The 14,473-nt window shown below is 40.0% G+C and overlaps 1 protein-coding gene across 3 annotated transcripts in view; it reads right to left on the bottom strand.

Annotated features, from left to right (window-relative positions):
• The window catches only part of RPH3A (rabphilin 3A), a 521,629-nt gene that overhangs the window by 171,106 nt on the left and 336,050 nt on the right, over positions 1–14,473 (bottom strand). For all 3 annotated transcript variants that reach the window (XM_068245917.1, XM_068245908.1, XM_068245925.1), the window contains one exon: positions 10,758–10,907. In XM_068245917.1, the coding sequence (XP_068102018.1) occupies positions 10,758–10,907 (150 nt within the window). The remainder of the gene's footprint in view (positions 1–10,757; positions 10,908–14,473) is intronic.

The raw sequence follows: 14,473 nt of genomic DNA, 5'->3' as shown, positions 1-14,473 counted from the left end.
CAACAGGATGAAAAATTCACATCAAATGTTGCATGCAATGAAGCATACAGTCAATGAAAAGTATGCTTCACTGCCTCTGCCAATTCAAGAGTTATACAGTAATGTACTGCATGCTCTCTGAACGTTGCATAAACTTACTATCGCAGTGTTACTTTCTGCATTAAGATGCCCCCATAAGGTTGCACTGCAACACACCACAGAGATTTGTACCCAACAAACATATTAATTGGTATGTTGTTGTGGATATGTAAGCCTCATAATTCCTATATATTAAATTCCCATATCTGTGACCATGCTATGATAGTCATGGTCATGTTAACATAGCTAGCAATGCGTAGTTCTGCACACAGCTCGGCATCACTGCAAGTCACTGTGCTGTAAACAGTGGCACAACTCCATTCAATACAAATTAATGGGGTCCCACCATGCCTTATACCCACACACACACCCACCATGCCTTATAGTACAACTTTTTTTTTCTTGATCACTTAATTACATTTATATCTATTGCCACACTCTGATGCTTGGCTTATTAGATGAGCATACTATTATTTAGATAGCAGGAGCCGGTTTGTAAAGTAAGTTATTACAGTATATAGAATGTTATAGAAACATGTTCTCTCCAGCTTCATTGAAATGTGTTTGGAATTGGGGAATATTAAATACCCAACCATGGATGGATCAATTTCCTCAGACAACCACTGGCATCCCAGGCATTAGGGACGAGGACATAATGTCTACATGTTAGGCTACATGGCAGTATAATCTAATTTAAAGATCCTACTGAGGGGGGAAAAAAATAAATTTCCAATTTCCACCACCTCCCTATACTTAAAATCTCTATACTCAAAATGTTTCCAAAAAATACCTTGACTTCGTTGGAAGCAGCAGATGCCACCATTGCTGCTTCTTGCCCTCTTTCAAACCAATCTGTCACAAACAGGCGCTCGGCTGCAGTTCAGACTACTACTACTTATCTCCAATAATTGTCTGATGAAGCAGGACCTTGCCAGCGAAACACGTTGCAAACTGGAGCTACAAATAATTTTTTTTGTGATAAAAATATCAAATCTTTGTCTGTTTTTTCTCAACAGAGGCAAGTCCACCAACTTCCCCCTTTTTAAACTGTTTTTAGACGTTTTTACTCTACTTTGGCTCCGCTGTACAAACCTCTATATTTAGTCTAGTCCACCCTTCATGGAGGGGTGTTATTCCCACCTTCTTCCTGTCTACCGAGAGCGACTTCTTAAACCTGAGTGGGGTCAGGTCATAATTCTCCAGACCTGCTGTCTGAGTAGTTACCTCTTTGGTAACCCCCGTTTGTGAGTATATCTATTACTGCTTACAGTATACTACTGTTGTTGATTACAAAGTTACTACACTATATTAGGCTCTTGGTCTCTGCTTTTGTTTTTCAAACATCCTAGGGGATGAGGCACTGCTGAGATGCCATCTACCACCTCTCCATTTCAGAACACGGGAAGAAGACGTGACCTGTAATTTATACCTTCACCCATAGGAATCAATAGAAGGGATGATGCAGCCAGTGGGGAGGAGTTTAGACAGCACTCATGTTTTACAAACAAGAACCTCTTGTCACTGTAATGACAGGCGTTGCAATGGCAATCAAGTGATAGACACTATTTAAAGAAAAAAATAAAGATATTCAGGCAGTCTTAAAAAGTTATTCTATACCTGCATGACTAGATGGAGGGGAGAGTGAGCTGTAATTCTAATAAAAAAAAAAACTACTACTATACAACGGCTTTAAAGTGAACCTCCAGACTAAAAATCTACTCAGCAGCACTGAAAGGGCTTGGTGTTTCTTTAACAGTTTCACAGCATCAAACCTTTTTTTTCTTACCAAAGCCTCATTTTTAGCTGCATAGAAGCGAAGCTTCACCCCATCAAAGAAAACTGCCCATGCATTTTTCCCCTGATGCTGTGCAAAGCATGATGGGATTTCTGATGATGTTCTCGTTGCTTAGCAACTGGAAGGAGTGATCAGGACACAGGACAGTTGTAACTGTGTCTCATGCTCCCTGTCACCTCCTTTCAACCAAAAAGATGGCTGCCATCTCGAAATCACAAACATTTGCCTGTTCTTTTAAAACAGGGTAAGTAAGAGAATATATTACCTATCTATTTTAATTAACATAACTAAAGGGAACCTTAACTGAGAAGGATATGAATTTTTCCTTTTAAAATACCACCAGTTGCCAGACTCTCCTGCTAAACCTGTGTCTCTATTACTTTTAGCACCAGCCCCTCAACAAGAATGCAGATCAGGTGCTCTGACTGAAGTCAGACTGGATTAGCTGCATGCTTGCTTCAGGTGTGCGATTCAGCCACTACTGCAGCCAAAGAGATCAGCAGGACTGCCTGTCAACTGGTATGGTTTAAAAGGAAACATCCATATCTCTCTCAGTTTAGGTTCCCTTAATGTAGCTTAAAGGGAACCTTAACTGCAAACAAAAAATGAGTTTTACTTACCTACCAGCCCCCTGCAGCCAACCTGTGCCCTCGCAGTCACTCATGGCTCCTCTGGTCCCCCGCTGCCAGCTAGTTTCGTTTTTGCTGACTGGGAGTCGGCCGGCTGCCAAGCGTACGTTTTTGCGCATCCCTGCTGGTGCAGGAAGCTATTGCAGACATCAACAAGTACATTTTTACGTTATGGTTGTAATGCGTAAAATGTACTTGTTGATGTTCCTGCACCAGCAGGAATGCGGAAAAACATACGCATGGCGGCCAGCTGTCTCCCAGTCGGCAAAAATGAAACTAGCTGGCAGCGGGGGACCAGAGGAGCCATGAGTGACTGCGAGGGCACAGAATGGCTGCAGGGGGCTGGAAGATGCCCCAGGTAAGTAAAACTCATTTTTTTGTTTACAATTAAGGTTCCCTTTAATGACAGTATGTTTATTTAGGCTGAAGTTCCTCTTTAAAGGGGGACTGAAGAGAGGTATATGGAGGCTGTCCTGTTTATTTCCTTTTAAGCGATACCAGTTACCTGGCAGCCCTGCTGATCCTCTGCCTCTAATACTATTAACCATAGCCCCTGAACAAGCATTCAGCAGATCAGGTGTTTCAGTGGTTCAGACTTTAAAGTCTGATCTGACAAGACTAGCTGCATGCTTGTTTCTGGTTTTATTCAGATACTACTGCAGAGAAATAGACCAGCAGGGCTGCCGGGCAACTGGTATTGATTAAAAGGAAATAAACATAACAGCCTCCATATAGCTCTCTCTTCAGTTCCCCTTTAACCTTTTCAGCCACGCGGACGTGAGCTTCACGTCCGCAGCGGCAAGTGCTAGAGCCGCAGGGACGCGCTAGTCACGTCCCTGCAGTTTGGGTGGTCTGCAGGCGATCGTGCGGGCAGATGCCCGCGATCGCGCTGCTGGTGCTAGCAGAGGGGATTGGCTGCAGGGGACAAAAGTCCCCTGTGCCAATCCGAGCATGTCCGCCGAGAATAAACACTGTTTTTGTTAAAAAACAGTGTTTATTCTGTAAATGGAGCCGCCGCGCTATCTCCCGCCGCGATTTCCGCCGGTTTCCGCCGCCCGATTGTTAAATTTATGAATGGAAACAATGTTTCCATTCATAACTTCCCCGCCGCTGCTGTGATCGGAGGCTTCCGATGGAAGCCTACGTCACTTCCCTGGTTACAATGTAGTGATACATTGTATCCCCATTAGCGTACATTGTACGCTAATGGGATTTTTGCTCAGTAGGGACATCTTGTGGCCAAATAGTATAACACACCTACTAACTTTGGGGAATAAAAATAAATGGTTATTTATGTCAAGAGGACATAAAATGAATAAATATTGGGCTAAAAATTAGTGATGGATGTAAAACTGAAAAAGTGCACCTTTATTTTCAAATAAAATATTGTCACCATACATTAAACTAGGGGTATAATTTTAACATTTAAATAACGAAGACAAATGGCCAAATAAAATGTGTGGATTTTAGATATGGTAGCATTAATTATTTTAAAACTGTAATGGCTGAAAACTGAAAAATAATGCATTTTTTTTATTTTTGTATTATTATTCCCATTATAATACAGTTAGATTAAAATAATTCTTAGCATAATTTACCACCCAAAGAAAGTACTGATAAAGCTATTGGGGAATGAAAGGTAGTAGTGCTGACAGGTGAAAATTCCTCTCGTCCATAAGGTGAAAAATCCCCGCGGGCTGAAATGGTTAAGGACTATAGGCAAATATTAGATAATATCCTTTTTTGTTTTTCCCACCTTGAAACCGTTGCTATACATGGACCATTTTGCTCCAACAAGAAAAAAAATAAGTTGTCCAGATTAGTTAGGAAGTAACTGAAAGCTGCCATGCTCCAAATAGCTGATGTATAAGTCAGGTGACAAGAGGATCACCTCAGGGGTGGTTCATCTCCAGACAATGAGACATGCTCATGTATAGTCATTTCATTTTTAAATTCATCACTTAAGAAATTCATGACTGAAATGAATTTAAATTTCAATGCTCAGGAATATTTAGCATACGATTGAGTGAGGGTCATTTCACAGGAGGAAAGCTTTTCAGACTCGACTGGTAATGTCCGCATGTATGGAGGGACAATTGTATCTGTGTACGACAGGAGGCTGGTTCTGCCATCTCTAATTATCAGGAGAAACGGATAGTTCCATGTCATATTTTATTAATAAGATAAGCCACTGTTAGCAGATTTACCCATGTTCATCAAGTTGAAGTCAAAATTACATACTCAGAAATGTAAAATTGCAATTTCCCTTTTCATTTAAAGGATACCACAACTGACATGTGGCATAATGAGATAGACATGGGTATGTACAGTGCCTAGCACACAAATAACTATGCTGTGTTCCTTTTTTTCTTTCTCTGCCTGAAAGAAGTAAATATCAGGTATGTAAGTGGCTGACTCAGTCCTGACTCAGACAGGAAGTGACTACAGTGTGACCCTCACTGATAAGAATTTCCCCCTTTTTTATCTCTTTCTTGCTCTCAGAAGCCATTTTCTTCTAGGAAAGTGTTTTATAGTTGGAATTTCTTATCAGTGAAGGTCACACTGTAGTCACTTCCTGTCTGAGTCAGGACTGAGTCAGCCACTTACATACCTGATATTTACCTCTTTCAGGCAGAGAAAGAAAAAAAGGAACACAGCATAGTTATTTGTGTGCTAGGCACTGTACATACCCATGTCTATCTCATTATGCCACATGTCAGTTGTGGTATCCTTTAAACATTATTGTTATTATGCTGGATGTATACAGCACCAGCATCTCCCTTGGTGCTTTGCAATAGAAAATACACAGCACAGACAGTTACAAGGCTAAATAGCGTATGAAATGTAAGCTTGTAAAGCAATATTCTTACAAACTGTCTCTCCATTTTGATTTGCATTCAGTCAGAACTACATCTGAGCAACCATGGTAACAAGACACAGACGTACTCGTTGAATAGGGAGAAGAGGATCCCAGAGCTGTATAAAACTCAGCACTAAAATTGAAAAAGGGGGAGGTGGCTTACCTCAATAACGACAGTCACATATGTCAATAACATTTATTCAGCACAGGCAACGCGTTTCGTGGGTCTGAGCCCACTTCCTCAGGCCAAGTATAGTGCCGAAGGATTATCAAGCCAGCGTATTGAGCGCCTCTGTGATTTTGACAGAGGCGCTCAATTACTATTTGAGTACAAATTTAATTACTATTGGAGCCAATTGAGTACAATTTTTTTTTTTTTAAATTACCACATTACATTAACTTGAGAAATTTCCATATAGTTTAAGACTGCAGAAATCCCTGCTTTGCCCAGTTTTTTATTGAACCCATCTGCTGGTAGAACACATACATACCCTGGGTGCCAGCTCCCCTTCCATTCACCCAATAAAAGATAAGAATCACACAAAACAGGTGCTTAAAGGACTTACGAGCTGAAGCAACAAAAAAAAGTTAATTACCTTAGCTGAATGTCAGACCTCAGGGCAGACAATCCGTGTCTCCCTTGCCATTTTTAGACCCTCCGTTATGTTAATCCAGCTATCATTAGTGGCCCCGAGTCGGGCCAGGGTCTCCTCAGCTCATGACGATTAGAACCACCGCTTTAAAACTCCTCTGCCTGCGCAGTACTGCGGCTGCGCAGGATTACAGCCCTGGGAGCGCACATCGTCGCTCGGTATACTGTTATACGTCATGTGGGCGTCACCACATGACAGCCCAAATGACTGACTGCACTTCGAGCCGGCCGCGCCCCCTCAGCACAGAATACCAGCGCTAAACGAGGGAGGACGTTACCTAGCTACAGGATTTGTTTACTGCAGATTTGAATAACATAACGTACTCTGCAAATCTGCAGTAAACAAATCCTCTAGCTAGGTAATGTCCTCCCTCGCTCAGCGCTGGTATTCTGTGCTGAGGGGGCGCGGCCGGCTCGAAGTGCAGTCAGGCATGTGGGCTGTCATGTGGTGACGCCCACATGACGTATCACAGTATACCGAGCGACGATGTGCGCTCACAGGGCTGTAATCCTGTGCAGCCGCAGTACTGCGCCAGCAGAGGAGTTTTAAAGCGGCAATTCTAATCGTCATGAGCTAAGGCGACCCTGGCCTGGGTCGGGGCCACTAATGATAGCTGGATTAACATAATAGAGGGACTAAAAATAGCAAGGGAGGCACGGATCGTCTGCCCTGAGGTCTGACATTCAGCTAAAGTAATTAACTTTTTTTTGTTGCTTCAGCTCGTAAGTCCTTTAAAGTGTACCCAAGGTGACAATAAACATGTGTATGTACAGTGCAAAGCACACAAATAACTAGGCTGTGTTTCTTTTTTTTCTTTAATGTGAACCTGAGATGGTTCACTTGCGCTTATTCATACTTACCTGCAGCTTCCTCCAGCCCCATGAGCATCATGGCCTCCCTTGCCGACCTCCTCTGCCCCTCTGTTAAGCCGCTATGACGCCCGGTAATCTGGGAAGTAGTGGCTTTATGTGCTTGCGTGGCCGCACACCCCCTTTTCGCGCACCCGTCCTCTGGAGCATTCTGCGCCTGCGCAGTAGTACTGCACAGGCGCAGAACGCTCCAGGGGATGGGAGCGAGGCCGAGCCGTGCATGAGCAGGCGACTGACTGGATTACCGGGAGTCGTAGCGCCAGAACGGAGGAATTGAAGAGGAGTTGGAGAAAGCCCCAGGTAAGTATAAATAAGTGCTAGTGTTTCATCTCTGGTACACTTTAAGTACCTTACAGAGTTAAACTACAGGCATGCAAGTGAGAGCTTTTGTTGTGTCGGATTTTATCATAAACCTCACTGATAAGGAATTCCAGCCATAAAACTTTTTCCTGCAGAGAACAACTTCTAAGTTCAGGAGACAGATTACAAAAAAAAATAATCAGTAGTTCATGTATTTGAGCTCTGGGACACTGAATTGACTGCCACTGAGCGGAGACAATAACACATGAAATCTACTTTTTAAATGTTTAAATATAAAATAAAACCATAGGATATCTAAACAAAAGTCATTTTTAGGAGTAAAAGGATAGAAATAATGGTTTATCTCATCAATTTATTTTCAGTTCAGGTTCAATTCAACTTGAAAGGTGTAAGGATGTATGGCAGTGTCAAACTAAGGCCAGTGGGCCGAATGTGGCCCCCTGAGGCTTTTTTACCGGCCCCCACACACAAAATATATTACTTACAGATGCGGTCAGCTCCATCTTTAAATATCTGTTGTCCGTATATAGAATGGCAGTGCTGGCACCACCCATCCACATGGAAGCCAGAAAGCAGTAATTCGCTGGTTTTCAATCAAATCCCACATCAGGTGACACTGCTGTCCAATTGGACCGCAGATTGTCACCAGGGTATGCTTCACTGTCTGGCCCACAAAGACTTCCACATAATTTTATGTATACTCCGGCCCCCCTGTAGTCTTAAGTATGTTGCCCTGGACCCAAAACGTTTGGGGACCCCTAATTTATGGTATAAAAATTATCTCTCTGTTTCACACTCTCTGGTCCTTTTACAATTTAGACACTTGACAGTAAGTTAACTGGAATGTAAAGAAACCGATCAACATGCATGCATAGGTCTGTGTTTGAGACAGGGGCAATGACTGTAAACTTCACCATGACTAATGAAAATATTCAGACATAATTTACAATGTGCTGTAAACCACATAAGTGGCACTGTATAAATGATGAATGATGATGGATCGCATGTATTCATCTATGAAACATATGCAGCAGCTTAAATACAGCAGCACTAATGTTACAGAATGAAATCTTGTAAAACAGGCCAACAGTAGGTAGACCAAATATATACTTATTCAGTGAAATGGCCCCAGATGGTGGTAAAGATATTTGATGATGAGCCAGCCATTCTGCTGATTGACACGCCTGCTTTGTAAGCAGCTATTTTTTACGTTTTGATTGGAAAACACATTTTTAAATGGAGACAGTGTCCCATTCAAACAGGTTTCATAACCAATTTTCTATGTTTGTCGAAGATACTACAGACAGTATGTAAAAAAAATATGCTGTCTGTTTTTTTTTTCAGTTAAAGAAAATGTATACGGTCACACAATATTAGAAGATATCATCCATTGGCTCACGGTAAAAAAATATTTTATAGATTAAAGGATAGGTAAATTAATCTGATCAAAACAAATACTAACTGATGCTGCTTAAAGGAATACTATCGATTCACATATTTTTTTCAATTGATACAGGAATTGTTTGGGAAGTACTGGTGTATACATTTTAGTAGCAACTTCTTTGTTTACTGTTATCAAAATACATTCAAACTTTACTGATGCCAAAACTGACGGCTGACTGAGCCATGAGGAGAGGGGAAATTCCCCTCACACTTGATCAGTTAACTATGTGTAGCTCTGTGTGTGACAGAGAGAGACAGGACACAGGAGCTGCAGCTGTTGGGAGCTCTGTTTCTGACTGACCTGTCTGAAGAGAGCAGAGGAAATGTAACTAATTGTCACAGCTTTTTCATACTGTTCTTGCTTTCAGAGTTTGATATGTTTGATATTTGCTTTCTGTAGTCTGATATGCAACTCTGGCTGTGCATTGAAGCAGACACCCCTTCTGCAATTGATTTGTCCCAATATAGCTAAATCCTACCCTCAATAAATTACAGCTTTTGCCTCTGATATTTAACATGAAAAGTAGGAAAATGTTTACACAGCGACTTAGACATTATTTGTACATTGTCATTTTAGAACACTTGAGTATCGATAGTATTCCTTTAATGTATAAAATAAAACTTTTTCCTGGCAAAAATGTTAACATATTTTCTAAAAAACTTTCTAAAAAAACTTTCTAAAAATGTTTTGACAGGTTAGTGACCCTGACATACATAGAAAATTTGGTTATGAGAGCAAGTATGGATCATTTGCAAAGAGCCAAAAACTGTTTGAATGGGATACTGCTCCAGCCTAAAATTAACAATTGAAATTTACAAACTACAAGGAATTTTTGAAAAAACAACAACTATTATTTGTTCCAACAATAGGCCCTGACACATGTAGTCAAATTAGATGATGAAATCATGCATAGAGGTTTTGTAATTAACCACGAAAGTCATGCCATAGACTTCAAAGTAAGTTTTGTAAATATTCACAAAAACTTGGTAGTTTTGCAAAAAACTTCAGAAATGTGATTTGGGCTGATTTGCTCATCCATAATACAGAGATGAGAAAAGTAAGACACACAAACACCACAGTAATAACATTACACCATAAAGAATTCAAAGAAATATATTTGTAACTGATTTTTGAATGCCTAAACCCACAAGATAATCCCATGAATACAGCATACGGTTAGATGGAAATAAACATTTGTCATTGAAAAATGCATGATCTATTAAAATCAGGGACAAACATTCAATGGCAGGGAGACAAAAACTACGCTTTGTCAAATCCAGAAAAAAAAAAAAAAAGAAACTGTGCAAAATTGGCACGCCATGGCAGAGTATTGCCATATTGCAGTGCCACCTGATGAATTGGGCACCAGGTGATGCAGATGATTAATACAGCAGTAATGCAGTATTACCGATAATTTACTATAGACATACCTGGACCTCAATTTTCGCACGAGCCCTCAATTTTAATGCCTAACACTACCGCTCGCTTAACCCCCTGGTGCCCGAACGACCAAAACTCATAGAGAAGAACTAGCCAATCAGCCTCTAATATCCAACCGAGTCTTGAAAAGTCTAGCTGATCAGCTAGTCTAACTATAGCATATGTTTGCCTATATATAGTGGTGGATTGTGTGCCCAACTCACCACATCAGTGCCTGTTTAACAAAATTTAGCACTGTTGTCTCTTAGTCACCTGCTAAAATCGGTGCCCACATGGCCTGAATCTGCCGAGCCAGCATGATATTTATTATGAAAAGGGAAGCAAGGAGGAGCTAATGAACTATTACAGCAATGCTATATGATAGGTATTCACCAGGAATATCTGACTCATCCAATCCCTACTCCTTCCAAACATTATTATGAACAAGAGGCTAAGCAAGGAACATTAGCCCCCTACTGACACTCAAACTTCTAACTCTCTCAGATCGAGCAACATTAATTGACCATCTGCATTAGCTTATTGCTTCTGGTCATATGAAGCATCTGCCTATTGGCAAGCCTGCTGGAAGCCATAATTCTCATCTGTGACTCAGTATTAGTATACCACTAAGTTAATGAAATTTCAATTTTTTCCAGATAACAGTAACTATCAGAAACAGAAAATCCTACCCAATTCGCTCTTGCTCCATCTCCTCCATCTTGGCAGCCCTCGCTATTACTCTGTTGATAATTTCTTTTTCTTCATCTGTTAGATCTTCATTTTTTCTCTGTTGTGGCTCTCCTTGGTAAGCTGGGTGCATGGACCATCCAGCATCCATCCTGCAAATAATAAACAGTGTTAAAGAGGAATCGTAATCAAGAATTGAACTTCATACTAATCACTAGGGGATACCCTTTTTCCCATGAGAAATATTTTCCTTTTCTCAAATGGATCATCAGGGGGTTCCGTATGGCTGATATTATGGTGAAACCCCTCCCACAGTGCGATGTCAGCACCTAGGTACTGACATCACACTGTGGGAGCCTTGTTGCATTGTGGGAAATAACAGCTGTTTCCAACTGCCAAAAAAGCAAGCGGCATCTCCTTCCACTGACATCACCTACCAGCAGTAAAGATGTCGCCATGTGATAAATGTCAGAATATCAAACAGAGAGAGGAAAGACTTTACAATGGGCAAACATTGACTAAATAATTTTATAAATAATAATTGTAGAAATTAGTCCCTTATTTTCATCACATTATTTTCACTGCAGTTCCTCCAAAACATGTCTCCAGTGAAAAGAGAATTATGATGCCAAGCTTCTTTTTCAACACCACACATCCACATAATAATAAATAAACAGACCTTAAAGAGAATCTGTACTCTAAAATTCTTACAATAAAAAGCATAACATTCTATTCATTATGTTCTCCTGGGCCCCTCTGTGCTGTTTCTGCCCCTCCCTGCTGCAATCTTGGCTTGTAATTGCCAGTTTTAGGCAGTGTTTAAAAAAAAAAAAAACATGGCTTCTAACCAGCATGTGATAGGCGGAGAGGAGCTCAGTCTGTGACTAACACAGAGCCTGCAGGGGGTGTGGAGATGGTGTGTATAGCTTCTATCCTATCACAAGCAGAGCTGCACATTCCAGCCTGAGTGCCTGAGCCCGACAAAGATGACAAAGGAAAGACGTTTAGATTATATAACAGAGATAATACAGCCACTGTGCGACTAGGAAAGGCTGCAGTAAGACAGACCACATTAGAACATATATAGGAACTTATAGGATAGAAGAAATAAGGCTGAAAATGTTGTTACAGAGTCTCTTTAAAGAGGAACAACTCTTAGAAGACATGGGGCAATTGTAATTGGTTTAAAACATGTTGGAACCTGGAAGACCAACATCATGATATAACGTACGTATTAATAGATTCTTACAGAGATCTTCTAGTACTTCTCAGTCTTCAAATCAGATATAAATCTGAGCTAACAGACTTATGGCTCAATTTACTTTTCAAGAGCTGTTCAGTAAAAATGTTATGTGTGATACTTTTCCTAGGCAACGGTAATAAATATCTCAGTCCATTACACATGCTTAAGGCACCTAGACAATGAATTTCTTAAAACTTATATCAAACCGGGTACTAGTTCCTATGGGGATTGAGAATCCTGCCAAGTTTGAGTAAAGGTAAATGAGAACTAAAGAAGGAAATAGATTTGCCTAGTTATTAACATTTCAATAAACACTTATGTATAAATTGTGTAATCTGATTAGTTGCTGTAAAATAACCTCTCTGTTATTGCATCTGGATTCATATTATGTCGGGCGGTACTCAAGCTAAGCATATGTAAATATAAAGAATAAACTATTTTTTTATAAAAATAATGATCTACACCAACCCTACCTTCCAAGATAAGAAAAGGTAAAACAATGTTTTCAGGCTGACCTGTAACTGTAGCGTGCCCTCAGCATCTATTATTTCCACTTCCTAAATAAGATCTGCAAGCACGAAAATGTTTGTTGACATTTGAAAGGAATCTGCAGCAATGCAAATCCCATCTCATCTTCCCATTTAGATGTAATCAGTTTAGTTACAATACTCTCCCTCCCTCTCTTTTCTGTTTAAACTCGCCGATTTTGATGTATTTGAATATCAATATACAGGTCCATAGGCACAAAGCAATTAGAGATAATAGAGAAAAGTATTGATTCTTGAAAGTACAATACCAAGAGACATGAAAAATATAAAGATGTTAACATATCGCTAATAATTTATTATTACTATTATTACAATCTGCAAAAAGCATTATGTGATATATGTAGTATTAAAAAAAAAAATAGAATATAAAATGTTTAATAAAAATACCTAAAAATGTATTGATTTAATAGCAAGAATTGCTAATAAAAATGTAATAAATTGTGAATTTCTCATTATAGCGTTTGTCGTTTTATAAATCCATGTTTTTCGTTGTGCCCTTTAGGTTCAGGGCGAAACATGCAAAGGAAGCGATGCTGGGTATGGGAAGGAGTGATAGAAGGATGGTGGTAGGAGTGTGGATGGTGGTAGGAGTGAGGTTGGGTATAGGGAGAAGGGATGGGAAGATGTTGGGGTATTGGATGATGATGCTGGGGTGATACTGGGTATTGGAAAGGGGGACGGGAGAGTGGTTTGGAGAACTAAGATTTGGTATTGGTAGGAGGAATGGAAGATAGAAGTAAGGATTGGTATAGGAGAAAGGGGATGGGAAGATAGTTGAAGGAAGTATGGTTGGGTTTAGGAAGGAGGAATGGAAGGGTGGTTGGGAGAAGTGGGACTGGGTATTAGGAGAAGGGATGGGAGGATGGTTAGAGTGAGTGAGGCTGGGTATTAGGAAAAGGGATGGGAGGTTGATTGGAAGAAGCGAGGTTGGTTATTTGGAGCAGAGATAGGAGGATGGTTGGGTTAGGATTTTGTTAGCTTTTCATCTACATTTTTGTATCTATTTAAGTTTTTCCTTTTTTTTATACCAGTCTAAAAAAATGAGTTATGAAATACAACCCTCTTCTCTATTATACTCATATATTCACACCAAGAGTTACTGAAAGTGGACCTGAACTCAGAGCTTCCTCTCTGCTCTAAAAGATACACAACAGCATAATAACGTTTAAACAAAAAACATTTATTTGTTCTAGCTGATACAAATCCTAAAATAAACCTGCACTATTTCTACTTACGGATTCATGGAAGCAGACATATTGTTAACAGCCTGTGCTTTCAAATGAGCTAATCTGCCATCTCTGCCTTGGCAATCATGTGACACAGGGGAGAGATAAGATTACACCTTGTGATTAGACACAAATGAGGTGTAATTAAACAGGGTAAACTCTCTAAATACCTACATGGTGCATTTCTCTCCATTTTCCTTCTATCCTGTGCAAGAGTTTAGATTCACTTTAAAAGAAAAAGTGAACTCACTTTTGGGGCTAACAGTAAAGTTCTATGAGAGCAGCCTTACCGTTGGGTCCATGGTGATGTCTAAACCACTCTATGGCCCATATGCAATTAACGTTTTCTCAAAACTTTTCTCCAAGTTGATTTTCTCACATTTTGTCAATAAAATGCATTTGAACCCCAAGCAAGCAAGACATTACACAAAATCATTTTGATTGTACTTTTTCTACTGCTTTTGGTACTTTGTCAATTGTCTTTAGGTCTTGGAACATCAAGGAATGTATTTATTTTATTTATTGATTGATTTAAGTATTTATGTAATAGATTATGTAGCCTACAAGTAGCTGTCACTAATGGTAATATAAATCTGCATGTGTCTACCATCAGAAGGGAGTTAGGCAACTTGGTTATAAGTGGGAGTTGTGCCATGTGAAATTCTCTGTTATCCACAGAAATTTGGAAAAGAGTAAAGTTT

The sequence above is a fragment of the Hyperolius riggenbachi genome, chromosome 1, assembly GCF_040937935.1.
Source record: "Hyperolius riggenbachi isolate aHypRig1 chromosome 1, aHypRig1.pri, whole genome shotgun sequence".
NCBI lineage: Eukaryota > Metazoa > Chordata > Amphibia > Anura > Hyperoliidae > Hyperolius > Hyperolius riggenbachi.
The sequence above is the reverse complement of the archived record's forward strand: the minus strand, read 5'-3'. Positions and strand labels throughout refer to the sequence as shown.